Source organism: Symphalangus syndactylus, chromosome 1 (assembly GCF_028878055.3).
Source record: "Symphalangus syndactylus isolate Jambi chromosome 1, NHGRI_mSymSyn1-v2.1_pri, whole genome shotgun sequence".
In the NCBI taxonomy this organism is placed as follows: Eukaryota; Metazoa; Chordata; class Mammalia; order Primates; family Hylobatidae; genus Symphalangus; species Symphalangus syndactylus.
The window spans coordinates 17,353,008-17,367,772 of record NC_072423.2 but is presented as its reverse complement, the minus strand read 5'-3'; the positions used below and the strand labels follow the sequence as shown (position 1 = coordinate 17,367,772).

General features: G+C 40.7%; 1 protein-coding gene across 1 annotated transcript in view; it reads left to right on the top strand.

Moving 5' to 3' along the window:
• The first annotated feature begins 232 nt into the window (after window positions 1-232).
• Window positions 233-14,765, top strand: part of DOK6 (docking protein 6) — a 426,698-nt gene continuing 412,165 nt past the window's right edge. Inside the window, exon 1 of the mRNA XM_055296826.2 lies at window positions 233-900. Coding sequence (XP_055152801.2) covers window positions 835-900 — 66 coding nt within the window. The 5' untranslated portion in view covers window positions 233-834. The remainder of the gene's footprint in view (window positions 901-14,765) is intronic.

Sequence of the window (14,765 nt, the reverse complement as noted above, 5' to 3'; positions counted from 1 at the left end):
TCTTTGTGTGCACCAGGCAGGGTTTGGCGTCGATTTACACTTCCTAACGGGGCAAAGACCTGGAACGGCCGCGTGTGCTTGGGAATAAAAATGTACTGTAAACAAGGCCAATGAAATAAACAAGTGTCTCGCTCCCGCTGGCCTTCCGCGTTGGAAGTGTCCCTACCGCCCTTTCCCCGGTGCCCAGCTTGCGAGTGGAGATTTAGAGCCCCGGAATGAGGCGCCGTGTCCTTAGGAATCTCGCGCCCGGGGAGCGCTGCGGGACCGGGGAGCCGGGTGGGGAGCGGGCCTCGGGGCGCGCGGCGGCGGAGGCGCTCCCGCCCGCGCGGAGAGGGATGGAGCGCGTCTTGCGAGCGTCTCCGAGCCCAGCCACCCCACGGGCCAGGGGGAGGGAGCGGGGCCGGCGCATCAGCCCGCCCCCCCGGCCCGCCCCCTCCCCCCGCGCCGGGAAGCCGCGGTGGTGCGCTCCGGCCAGCTGTGCGCCGCCGAGCGAGGCGCCAGCCCGTGGGTGCTGCCGGGGGCGGCGGCGCGGTGGGGGCGCCCGCAGCTGGCGGCGGCGCGGGCCGCGGCGCGGGGCTCGCGGCGGGGAGCGAAGGTGAGCGCCGGAACGCGGAGGGCTGGCGCGGCTCGCGGCGCCGGGCCCCGTTCCCCGTCCGCGGCGGCCCTGCAGGCAACCCCGCGTCCCCACCGGCCGGAGCTCGGGGAGGAGCGGGCGGCGGCGCTGCTGCTGGCGGCGGCCGGCTGGATGCGAGACCCGCGCAGACCCGGCGGCGGACGGCGGCTCTCGACTCCGGAGAGCGGATCGCGGGGCGCAGGAGCCCGATCGCGCTGGCCATGGCCTCCAACTTTAACGACATAGTCAAGCAGGGCTACGTGAAAATCCGCAGCAGGAAGCTTGGGGTGAGTGGCTCGCTCGGCTTGCTCCTTCCCCGGCGCTCGTTCGGCCCGGCTGGCTGCCTGGGGGGGCAGGGAGAGGTGACCCGTGCGGGTACAGGGCAGAGAGGGACCCGGCCCTTAGGCGGATGGCCCGCTTGTTGCTTGGCCAGGTCGGGGCCCACACCTGCCGGGGTCCTCTGCAGACGGACCTGGGGGTTCCAGGAGCGCCTGAGTCCCCATCCTCGAGTGCACCGGGCTGTCTTCGACCGTGCAGGGAAGTCAGTAGACGAAAGGGGTTGTCAGTTCCAACGAGGAACGTGCCTTGGAGGAGGTTTCTTTGCGGTGCTGTCCACGATGGTCTGTTCTCCAAAGTGTGCGCCCTTCGGGTGGAACTGCTCTGTGTGGCGACGCTCGCGTGTGTTTAGAATCACCATTTTCTGGTCTCCGCTTCCCAAGCTCAATTCGAAATTCCCGTTTGATGCCCTCCTAGCGCCGCGCGTCCCTGCTAGCTGTAGTTTAGGGCGCCTTCGCAGTGGCCGAGGGCGGCTCCCGCGCCCCGCAAGTGCTCCCCGACCCGGGGACCAGCGCCCGCGTGCATGCAGGTGTGTGCCCCGCGCTCGCCCGCGGACACTGCTCCGGGACGGCAAAGTTGATGGAGACCTTTCCCTACTTCTTGAGAGATGCGCTGCCTGGCTTGGGAGGGAAACAGTGTAGAACTCAAGGGTTCAAAACTATTCTAGTGACCAGACGAGGCGGTAGGAGGGACTCACGGGAGGCAGCGGGACAGGAGGGGCGGTCACCTGGGCGGGAGCAGCCTGGACTTGGGACCCGAGGGGGAGGATGGAGGGACGGGCAGGAGGTCCCTGGGGAGCGCGCGATGTAGGGTGGCCTGGGAGGCTGACCCGGGCTGGCTGATTCAGAAAAGCGAGGGGAAACTCATCTGGGAAAGAAAGGGCCCCTGTTCCAGACTCTGGTTGTGTCTACCTCACTGTTCTCCAAGTTCCAGTTCTACCAGGCTCCTGCATCCCGGGGCAAAGGGTCCTTGAGCTAGAACCTTTCCTGTGTTCCCTGATGACTGGATGCATCCTCCGACTTGGAGAAGGGGAAAAAGAGGGGAGGACTTTGCTAATTTTTGTGTGAAAAAGAAAGCAAAAGAAGGGTAGTGTTAGAGGGTAGAAGAAAGGTACGGTAGAATCCCCGAAAGAGGGCAGATCACCAAGCACCAGGAGTCGCTTTGTCGGGAGTTGGCGGCGCCAGGTGTTAGGGACAGGAGGACGGGAAAGGCAGACTTGACTCTTGGTGCTGCCTCTGCTGGGTTTCGCATTAAAGGTGCAGACTGTATCCCAAGGACAACAGGGGCCCCTTCTGGAACTTCAGCAGCTCTGTAGTAGGCTGGAAGGCTCCAAGAGCGAGTGCGGAGCTGGGTGACAGCAACGCCCCCATTCCTCCAGCCTGGAGCTAACGTGCGCTGCCGTGAGCCCCACCAAGGCGAGAGAGAGCAGGCGCCAGAGTCAGATCCTCGGCCAGGTTTCAAGGGCTTTTCTTGGGTAGAAGAAAGCGCCTCATTCTTTTCCAGGGATATAAGGACGAACCCGCCGGAAAAGCTGCGGTTCTCCAGGAGTCTGGTTGTTCCTCGCAGCCGGGACACAATGCTCAAGTCTGTCACCACACAGCTGTCAGCCAAGGGAGGTGCAGAGCTGGAGGTGGAAGGGAGTCGTCTTCTTAGCATGACCTTTGAAGCCGTTTGCTTTACGACTGGATGCTTGATCATTTTTCTCGGCCTTTGATCTTCTTGAAATCACAATTGTATCTGATGCTTCAGACTGTATAAACTAATGGATGAGTTAAGTCCCAGACAAGATGTATGTCTGCGATCACAGAGTCACCTGCATATGAAAATGAGACTGAAGAATGTAGCCTGAGCATCCCCTTCCTGTGCACTTGGCCCTGGAGTCTCTACGATTCCCCTCCACCCCATCCAAGCATTCCAGGATTTCACACAATAAAAACTGAGTATGTAACCCAATTATAACATAGGGGGCCCAAGGAAAGTGCATTGAATGCTTCTTGGGAAACTGTGGCATTCACAGCGTTTGAAATGTCATCTTGAACACCATTTCTGCCTAACGATGTGTGCAAATGTATATTTACACTTACAAAGCCTCTTTTGCTATGTTCACTGTTTAGAGCTTTGCCTTTGTAAAGTGCAGCCTTCATAGAAAACAATAAAATTGTGTTCATATAAAAGTTAATTGCTTTTGTCCTCCATTTCTACCTGAGAAATGTAAACTTCAAAGTTAGATATTGAAACAGTTTTGTTTTAAATTAAATCAAAATATTAAATTCACCTTGACTATTTTGGGAACTTTTTTTTAAGTCAGATACTTTTCTATTCAGAATATTCTAATATGCAGAGGAGTGAATTTAAATGGCAAAACTTCACACAGCTGATTCTGTGAAGCTTACTAAGTTAAGTGAGTCCCATAACATAGTAAAACTCTAAGCAAATATTGTGTGCCTTAGTCACACCCCAAATCATAAAAATTGAAATTATCCAAACATTAATATTTCCTTTGCATAGTTAATAATACATATTCCTAATTTTATGGACTCAAAACTATGAACTTTTCCAAATAACGTATTTTTTAACTCCAAGGACAGGATGAGTTTTGTATGATTTACGTCCAAAACTAAATTTCAAAATATAAATAATTATAATTGAACGTGCACAGATATTTGATTTATTATGGACAGTACTCACGCTTTCAAAAACAAAAGTCTGTGATATTCTAATGGAGAAAAAAAGGCCTGGATATGAGGCCGATTGCATCAGAGATAATTATTGACATGAAACATAATTTATGATGAAATGTTCTAATGTGCCCTTTGCTCTTCACAGGTAAGTGCAATTTTGAATGAGGGCAGGAAGGCATTTCTTGTTCTCTAGGTAGCAAGTCAGCCCTTTCAGAGGGGCTTCCAGGTTTAAGAGGTCAAAAAGACCCTTGCCCTGTGTCTCACTGGGGAAGCTAGCAACCTGTTGAGTACAGTCCCTTACCCACTGTTTGGGCAAAGAAGTAAAATTTAGTAAGCAAGGCATATATAGCAAAATATCCAGTCAGTTTTTGGTTTGCAGCCAAACTAAGAACTCAATCACTGAAAGCATTAATAATGTAACACTTTGTGTATTGACCCTAAATTTATCAAAAATAGATGCAGCGTTGTGGAGTGATCATCATCATCATCATCACTATCATCACAGTCATTGTCATCAACATCACGGTACCAATTTTAGACTGCTATACCTTGACTTATTCTAGACACAGACCTCACATCATTTTTTTCAGGGAATTCATTCAAATACATCAACATGACTATTCACAGACACATTGTATGCAGACAAAATACTGTCTTCTGCAGACATTTTATATTTCTTACTCAAACTCAGGTGAGAGATTGGTATTGATATGTGTGGGTTCTGAAGGTGTATCTCAGGATAGGGTGGTGTGTATGTGTGTGTGTGTGTGTGTGTGTGTATTCAGGTACACACTCAACAAGCGATCAAATTATCTTGGAGTGCCCACAGTTTAAGAGGCAGTGTACACTGGTGTTTGTGTGTGTATTACAGAATCATATTGTGTTAAGCCTGAATTATTTATAATAAAGAACCCCTGCATCATTGCTACTCAGAGTACATCGGGCCAGCCATTGTCACTTTGCACCAACTTTGCTGTAGGGGAAACAGGGAAATGTGAAGGGACAGATTTGGAGTTTTGAAGAGCACTAACTTTATGAGCTGAACAGCTATTGAGAATTTCACTTTTTGCATATTTTTGTTTTAACAACTTATTGTGGATTCACCTACCTCTTGCCCTTTCTCCCTTCTTGATTAAAACCTTAAGACACCTCCATTCCTGGCTTAAGGATAATTGATCTCCTTTCTGTAAACACTGTGAGTTTTCCTTTCCTCTCGCAACAGCTTTCCTCGGAGTATTTGTTCATGAGAGATATTTATGAAAATTTACCCTTTTATAGAAGCTCACTGATTAAAATAAAGAGAAATAGCTGGACATGGTGGCTCACGCCTGTAATCCTAGCATTTTGGGAGGCTGAGGCAACGTAGTGAAACTCCATCTCTACTAAAAATTACAAAAAGTCAGCGGGGTCTGGTCATGTGTGCCTATAGTCCTAGCTACTCAGGAGGCTGAGGTGCGAGAATTGCTTGAACTCGGGAGGTGGAAGTTGCCGTGAGCCGAGATCACGCCTCTGCATTCTAGCCTGGGTGACAAAGCGAAACTCTGTCTCAAAATAACAAATAAAATTAAAATTAAAATTAAATTAAATTAAATAAAAATAGAAATGTGCATATGTGCATTTGTATATTTTGTCCTTTAGACCATTTTACAATTTCTTTGGTCTCCAAGTCTGTAAAAACTAGTTTGTAAAGAGAGATTGTATCTTGCATGGCATGCATTACCAATTTGCCAAGAATTAGATGCAATAAATATATTTAAGATAAAACATAAAAATAACTTAGTCATTCTGACCATTTAAAAGTTCTAAAGAAATTTCAGAATCATTACTTTGTATATGAATTTCCAATATATGGATTTATGGTGCAGAAGTTATAATGAGTGTGTTTCAGTCTTTACTTGTCTAGAATATTGTGAATCCTGGACATTGTTTTCTGAAATGAATCTGTGGTATCTATGTTTATTTATCATTTGTATATTTATCATTTCTCATTAAATACTAATTTAGCAGATGACTATTTCAATTATTTGAACTCTATTTGATTCTAGATTTTTATTCATGGTGACAATTATGCATATTCTTTATGCTGTGTGTACATTTGCCACTTACTTCTGTATCTATACATATTCCTGCAAATAATGCTAGTTCTTAGAATTTCCAGTAAGCAAAAATCTTATGTATCTTCTACCCAATCCCTATATTTTGCATTATCTTCAACTGCATTTTCGTGTATATGACATCTGATGTATGCTTAGAAACTTTATCTCTATTGGCAATTTTTTTCCTTTTAAAAACATCTCTCTGTCTGCATATGAACATGTCTGATGTTCTTTGAATTTCAAAAATTAAGCCAAAGACAATGAAAATTAAGGTAATTTTTACAGTAAAAACCAAATACAGACATTGTGGCTGGATTTTGCTATTAAATTATTATGCCTATGTAAGACCTGGGAGAGGCTGGTAAATCAGAGAGAGTTATCAAGATTCACATCTCAGTTTTTATCTTGATAGATTTACAGATGACTGCTGGCAAGGTGAACTTTAAAAATGGCATTCCTTTTCTTAGAAAACAAAGATAATACTCAGTACTTAAAGAGATCTTTCAAATGACTGAAATTAATAGATAGTGATCAGGGAAGTGCTCTAGTGGTCAAATATCTTCGTACGATCTACATTCCCAGTTTCCTTAAATGTCTTTCAAACACACACAGTAATGGTGAATATTTTGGATCAGTATAAAATAGAATACGGAATAAAAAATTAGTTTAGGCTGGGTGCAGTGGCTGACGCCCGTAATCTCAACATTTTGGGAGGCCAAGGCTGGCGGATCACCTGAGGTCAAGAGTTCGACAGCAGCCTGGCCAACATTGTGAAACCTCGTCTCTACTAAAAATACAAAAATTAGTGGGGTGTGGAGGCCGGCGCCTGTAATTCCAGCCACTCAGGAGGCTGAGGCAGGAGAATCGCTTGAACTCCAGAGGTGGAGGTTGCAGTGCACTGAGATCGTGCCACTGCACTCCAGTCTCGGCAACAAGAGCGAAACTCCATCTAAAAAAAAAAAAAAAGTTTACTATGAAGCATATATATTTGACATAAATGTCATCTTTTTGAAGTATTTTTATTAGTTAGCATTGCCCTCTTTGGATCATAAACCATGTAGAAACTGTTGAGTAGGACAATTAAGTATTTGTATCTTTGGACTGTTTCTATTTACATCAATTTCAGAAGCTGTAGAAGATAAAAGGCATGCAATACAAACAAAATGGAAATTATCTGCAGTCCCAGCATTTAAAGATAATCTCTAGGTTCGCATATTTTGAAATGCAGTGCTGGTTTTCAGGAAGACATAATTTCTATCAAATAAGATAAAATAATTAAAAGGGAGCAAACTATAATTTCTTTAGCCTCAGTTTTATTACTTGTGCCTCACTTTAGTCACAGTATTTTCTGTTTTTCTTCAAGGTCTTGTAACTGTGTCCACAGAGCCCACAAATTCTAGGTAGGGAACATTTTCATTAACTTTCTGTATAAATCCTCTTTAGACTTACTTTAAGATACAGAGCAGTATTATCCTCTAAGTAATTCATTTTTATATTGTTACACTATTACTCAATGAGAATATTGCACCTGTCAGTCAAAGTGGATAGAATAAGAAATGATATTTTGCTATAAGCAAGAGCAGAAATTAATAAAGAAAACTATTGTTTACATGGTACTTGCAATGATTGGTGATGGTTGTAACCTTTCAACATGTGCAAAATATTTTGTCTGCCATTTTCCTGAATTATTTGCAACAATTCTTGGTTAATTTTTACTTTTGGCTTAACAGTAAAATTACTGGGAACAAAGACCTATTAATGCTTAGTTTGAGACTTCATAATGGTAACATAGTCTCACTACATTTTGTGTGTATCGTGCATGTCACAGCTTGTAAAGACTTACCACACATATAAGTTTTATGGTAGGATTTTAAACGTGTATTCAATTTTTAACCCCCATTCTGTACATAAACTAGAATCCAAAAGAAGTAAGGCAAATCAGCTGGAGTTATTGAGACACAGCTTGGGTTTGTGTGTTTGTGTCTACAAACCTAGGTTTATAACTTCAAGTTCAGTGTAATAGCTACTGTAGAACAGCTACCACTTTGGAGTATATATAGACAAGTTCAGCACAGTCATGTGTACCCTTCAAAGTCAAGGTGCTTTCTTTGGGATCTTGGTGTAAAGCTGATACAATCATTCACTTTACTCAATGCTAAGTTATTTAGATTGCAGACAAAAATGCTACTTAGTGAAAGAATTTATGTCACAATAAGGAAGTACTATGCAGATACTTGTCCAGGCCACACTGAATTGACACAATTTCATTTTCATTGATACCAAACACAAATTCACTAACCTCTCCTTTCAAAAAAAAAAAAAAAATAGAGCACCTTTCAAAATTTACATGACAGTGTCTGGGTAGAATTTTACAAGTTATTTAAACCGTTAAATATCTTTAGTTTAGCATTACCTTTATTTATGGAAGATGATATTTTATTTAACAAGGCTTTATAAAAGACTATGTTTAAATCAACTTAATGAAGGTGAGTTCATTTAAAGAAAACCTAAATATAAAAACTATACAGATTAATGGGGATCCGACAAATCAAAAGGCAGTATGTGGTGACATAGTCATGCCCACGTAGTGTGACAGTGTTAGCTAAATGCCCAAGCATTGACAGTACTCAACCACAGCATGATCTCAACTCAAGAGGCTGGATTCTTTTGTTTGTTTCTTATTTTTGTTGCTTGCTGCTTTAAAGGGGCTTAAATCAAAATAGATGTATTTAAATTATGTTCCTTTATTAGAGAACTATTAATTTTTTAAGTTGCCTGTATGCTAATCTCTTGTTCAAATGTGTACATTTATACATAAAATATATTACATGTTGTTGTGGTTTGGCTGTGTCCCCACCGAAATCTCATTTGAATTGTAGCTCCCATAATCCCCACGTGTCATGGGAGGGACCTGGTGGGAGGTAATTGCATCATGGGAGTGGTTTCTCCCGTGCTGTTCTCCAGATAGTGAGTTCTCACAAGATCTGATGATTTTATAAGGGGCTTCCCCCTTCACTGGGTACTCATTCTCTCTCCTGCCACCCTGTGAAGAGGTGCCTTCCACCATGATTGTAAGTTCCCTGAGGCCTCCCTAGCCATGCAGAACTGTGAGTCAATTAAACCTCTTTCCTTCATAAATTACCCAGTCTCTGGTGTGTTCTTACAGCAGCATGAGAATGGACTAATACACATGTAGAAATGTGTGTAGTAAGTTTTTCCTAATGATTTTTCCATTGTAAATATGGAATTGCTTTTTTCTGATTACTCACTACCCTTTAGCGTGTTTATGTGTGTATGTATATACGTGTACACACATATACATATATAATGTGTTATATATTGAATATGTATATATTCAATAGAATATGTATGTATTTCCAAATGGCATGTTACTACCCATACACATGGAATTGCTATCTTTCCTGAGTGGATAGCAGAATGCACTCCCCACCTCTGCACCAGAAGAAGATGTTCATAAAATGCTTTTGTAGAACACAAGGAAAGTTTTTAATTGTATAAACCATTTTATGTCTACATTACTCTTTACTTGGAAAAATAGATGCAATATTTGTCTAAAATTGGAAAGTTAGTATTTTTTCCCCAAAACTATAAAAACTATAACTTTAACACCATGGCAACCAGTAAATTTTATACTTATTTTTGTTTACATAATTCTAGTAAATTTTCTCACATGCTATGCAAAAATAAGAATAAAATCATACTTCTCACATATTTCTCCTTGCTTTGAAAAATATTCCTTTTTGTTTAAACTTACTAGCAAATAGGAATACATTTTCCAGAGTGTTTTAAAGACCCTAGGGTAGTCCTGTAGAAAGCATCCATGTCATTTTACTGATGCTCTCATAGACTTCACCACATATTTGGAATCCTTAGGTTTTAGCTATATAAGTCTTCTAAACCAAAGTACATCTAGTAAGTACCAAGTCATGATACTGAATTTACTTAGAAGCTACCAATTGTATGTATAAGTATGAAATATACTATTGTAGACATTTAAAACCGGAAGATTATTTAGCACTGTGAAGGCCACTCAACACATTCTGTTGTTTTCTGATATTTTGAATAACTATCTATATTACCTATCCCTTTATTAAAAAGCAATCACTCTCAACCACGTCTGCGTATAGGAGGGACCTGCAGAACTTGATCCTTCAGCCTGGGCTTTTCTCACTGAATTGACCTGCCTGGAGTTGAGTGTAGGTTTGCTTTAAAGTTCCCTCAAGTGTTTTTAATGTGACACCAGAGTTGACAATTGTTTCCATAAAATGATAATTTTTTTAGGAAACAGAGAAAATATGTAACATGTTAGACTCCTCTAAACGGCTGATTACACTGTTGTTAGTTTAGTGTGAAGTCCTCTGAAATATAAAGTTAATTATCCATTAAATCCTTTATGTAACACTAATTTCCTGACAGTCTATAATGCTTTATAATGTGAACACAGAAGGAATACAACAAAAAATTTCTTCGACGTACAGAAATTAACTTCCTAAACAATGTAATGAACGTGAGTAAATCCTTTCTGAGGACTTCCCAGGCTCTCTTGATACATGACTGATGCTTCTACCAGCAATGTGGATGCTCTTGAAAGATTTCAATTGTCTAATTTGTGTATTCTCATCTAAGCAATTAAGATACCACGGCTATTTAAATTGTACTTAATTTAAATTGACTCACTGAGTTCTGAACAATGCAATCATGATTTTCCCAATGGGAGATTCAGTGCATGAGACTATATTTTAAATAAACAGTAGCTCTGAGTCAGTTTTGCATTCTTCATAAACCTGGGCTCATGGCTGTGAAAACAGTTGCTACCCTGCAACACCTTGCTCCTGATATCTATGAGGTTTGTGTTTTATGTTCTTTTCTTTGTTCTTTGTTTCCTACTTGAAGAGATAGGGCATAGATGGATGGATGGGGGGAGAGAAAATTGAAGCAATATATAGCACATACCTCTCGAGTTCATGCAGATAGTAGGTACCCTTGTGGTTTTTAGAGGAAGTGACCATCAAGCTGACAAGTTGTGAATTAAGAAGGGTTTGTTAAAAAGTTCTATGCATAAGATACAACATATCCAGGTAACAGTATGTGTCGAGATAAGTGTGGAGTAATGAGAAAAGATCCAGAATAAGGGTGCCTGTAGTGTTCTAAGAAGCTAGGAAGTTACTGATGTGTTTTACAAGAGGGGTTAAATGTTCATTGTCAAATTAACAAAAGTCCTGAGCCTGGGGTGTAGAATACACTGTAGTGAAATAGGACTGTTGGCAAGGAGCCAGTAAGAAGTGAGTTCCGGTATCTAGGAAAGGTACTGGGTGATTGTACAGGCTAGCCAGGAGGGAGAACCATTGCCACAGAAGTATTTTGTTTTTCTAGCTCTTGGGAAAAATGAGTCTTTCACCTACTATTGTTTGCATTGAGAATCCATCTAGTAGTCTTATTTTTGCCGTTTGAAAATGATTAGTCTCTTTTCTTCTGTCTGCTTTTAACATGTTCTTTATCTTTGGTTTTCAGGAGTTTTTTATCTCCTGTATCGGCCATTTGGCATTTCTTTATTTCAGCCAGAATTTGAGTCTCTTTCCCATATTTGGAAAGTACTCCCACATTATGGATGCTGAAGGTAGCAAATAAGGTCTTGCATTATAAAAGATGAAATGCCCAAAATGCTTATCTCCCTTGCAGCTAGAGCACAAGAACACGAGCTGGCTTTTACAAATTCCAGGAACCTAGGACCCACTTTGAGTTAGGGACAAAAGAGGCAATTCAGTGGAGGAATCTTCACAGGGGAGGAGAGAGTAGTCATTTCTACTGGATCAATGTAATGACACAAAAGTAGAAACAATGCAAATTGCTGCATCTATCGTCTCAAGTGAATACACTCATTAAGCCACTTTAATAACTTTAGAGAATATTTATGGTTGCTTAGTCTTGAACCTGGTTCTCCAGTCCTCTATTCCTATTTTGAAATAATAAAAACTTTAATAAATTCCTTTCTGTCTAAATCAGCAAGTGTCAGCTTCTGTTGCTTGCAAGTAATACTTATAATTGATAAAACAGCATTATTGGAAGTGACTCAATTAAGTTTTAAAAATCTTAAAATCATCAATGTTTTAGAGTAGTGAATATTAAATAGTTGTCTTTAGCAACAAGGAGATAGAATTAATTTCTCTTTTGTTTACTCCTAGCTTGGACATTAAAGCATCATTAGTGATTTATTCTGTTCAAACATGGGGATTTGTAGGAGCTTTGATATAAGGATACATCCAGATCATATAATTAAGAAAAAAGTTTGTTTTAAATAGGGACCCACACAAATACACATAACATATTTTAGGCAAAGGTGGAAAACTAATTTGATAAAGAGGAATGCCTTTTCAGCAAATGTTACTGGAGTAATTGAACATCCATGAGCAAACTTCACATAAACTTCACACCTTGTAAATCAAAACAGATCACAGACTTAAATGTAAAACATAAAGCTATAAAAATTTTTTGGAAAAACATTAGAAGAAAATCTAGGACTAGGCAGAATTCTTAGACTTGACAACAAAATCATGATCCATAAAAGGAAAGATTGACAATTTCATTTTATTGAAATTAAAAGCTTTTGCTCTGTGAAAGACCCTATTAAGAGGATGAAAAGACAAGCTATTTACTGGCAGAAAATACTTAAGGACTATAAATCTCTGACAAAAAAAACTAGTATAAAACTCTCTAAAAACTGTACAGTAAATTTTTTAAAAAAACATAATTCAACCAGAAGATGGGCAAAGGACACTAACATACATTTCACCAAAGTTGACATATATACAAATAAGCACATAAACAGGTGTCTGCCATCATTAACCATTGGGAAGATGCAAATTAAAACTACCAAGAGATATCATTACACACCTATTGGAAAGGCTAAGAAAAAGTAACAACACTAAATGCTGACACGAATCCAGAGAAGCTGGATAGCTGGATCACTCATTACTGGCGGGAATATAAAATGGTTCAGACACTCTGGAAAACAATTTGTCAATTTCTTAACAACCTACATATGCAAAAATGAGACCTGGCAATTGCACTCCTGGACATTGATGTCAGAGGAATGAAAACTTCTCACATACAAACCTATTCATGAATGTTCATGGCTGCTTCATTTAAAATAGTAATAAACTGAAGATAAACCAGATGTCCATCGTTAGGTGAATGATTAAACAGGCTCTAGTTCACCAAATTATGCAATACTACACAGCAGTAACAAAGGACCAAACTAATAATAAATCTCAGAAAATTATGGTGGGTGTCTGTAAAAACACCAATCATCAAATGTTACATACTGTGCAATTTCATTCTATTAACATTCTTAAAATAATAAATTATAGAAAGTAAGAACAGGTTAGTAGTACCCAGAGGCTATGGACAGGAAAGAGGGAATGGGGTTTGTGTGTGAGGTAGAAGTGGCTACAAAAGCACAGAATGGGGAATCCTTTTAATGGTTGAAATGTTCTGTATCTTGACTGTAGTAATGTCAGTATTTTGGTTATGAAATGAGATGGTAATTTTACAAGAAGTTACTGTGGGGAAAATTGGATAAAGAGCATGCGGGGTTGTTCTGTACTGTTTCTCACAACTGCATGTGTAACAACAGTTATCTTAAAATTAAAAGTCTAATTAGAAAATGTAAGAGGGAACATCAAAACCAAGCCTCATTTTACAAACATGATAAGCCATCCGGTGGGGCACAATTATAGTGGAAGTAGCTTAGAAACCATTAAAATCCTACAAGAAAACCTAGGCAATACCACTCAGAACATAGGCGTGGGCAAGGACTTCATGTCTAAAACACCAAAAGCAATGGCAACAAAAGCCAAAATTGACAAATGGGATCTAATTAAACTAAAGAGCTTCTGCACAGCAAAAGAAACTACCATCAGAGTGAACAGGCGACCTACAGAATGGGAGAAAATTTTTGCAACCTACTCATTTGACAAAGGGCTAATATCCAGAATCTACAATGAACTCAAACAAATTTACAAGAAAAAAACAAACAACCCCATGAAAAAGTGGGCAAAGGACATGAACAGACACTTGTCAAAAGAAGACATTTATGCTGCCAAAAAACACATGAAGAAATGCTCATCATCACTGGCCATCAGAGAAATGCAAATCAAAACCACAGTGAGATACCATCTCACACCAGTTAGAATGACCATCATTAAAAAATCAGGAAACAACAGGTGCTGAAGAGGATGTGGAGAAATAGGAACACTTTTACACTGTTGGTGGGACTGTAAACTAGTTCAACCATTGTGGAAGTCAGTGTGGCGATTCCTCAGGGATCTAGAACTAGAAATACCATTTGACCCAGCCATCCCATTACTGGGTATATACCCAAAGGACTATAAATCATGCTGCTATAAAGACACATGCACACGTATGTTTATCGCGGCACTATTCACAATAGCAAAGAGTTGGAACCAACCCAAATGTCCAACAACGATAGACTGGATTAAGAAAATGTGGCACATATACACCATGGAATACTATGCAGCCATAAAAAATGATGAGTTCATGTCCTTTGTAGGGACATGGATGAAACTGGAAAACATCATTCTCAGTAAACTATCGCAAGGACAAAAAACCAAACACCGCATGTTCTCACTCATAGGTGGGAATTGAACAATGAGAACTCATGGACACAGGAAGGGGAACATCACACTCCGGGGACTGTTGTGGGGTGGGGGGAGTGGGGAGGGACAGCATTAGGAGATATACCTAATGCTAAATGATGAGTTAATGGGTGCAGGAAATCAACATGGCACATGGATACATATGTAGCAAACCTGCACATTGTGCACATGTACCCTAAAACCTAAAGTATTAAAAAAAAAAAAAAAATCTACCAAGAAAAAAAAAAAAAGAAAAATGGAAAGAGTATACTCTTTTAGAATCAATTGAGGGATTTAATTAATAACTTGTTAATTATGAATTGTGTAACCTATAGTAAGTTTCAAATATATTCAAGTCTCACTT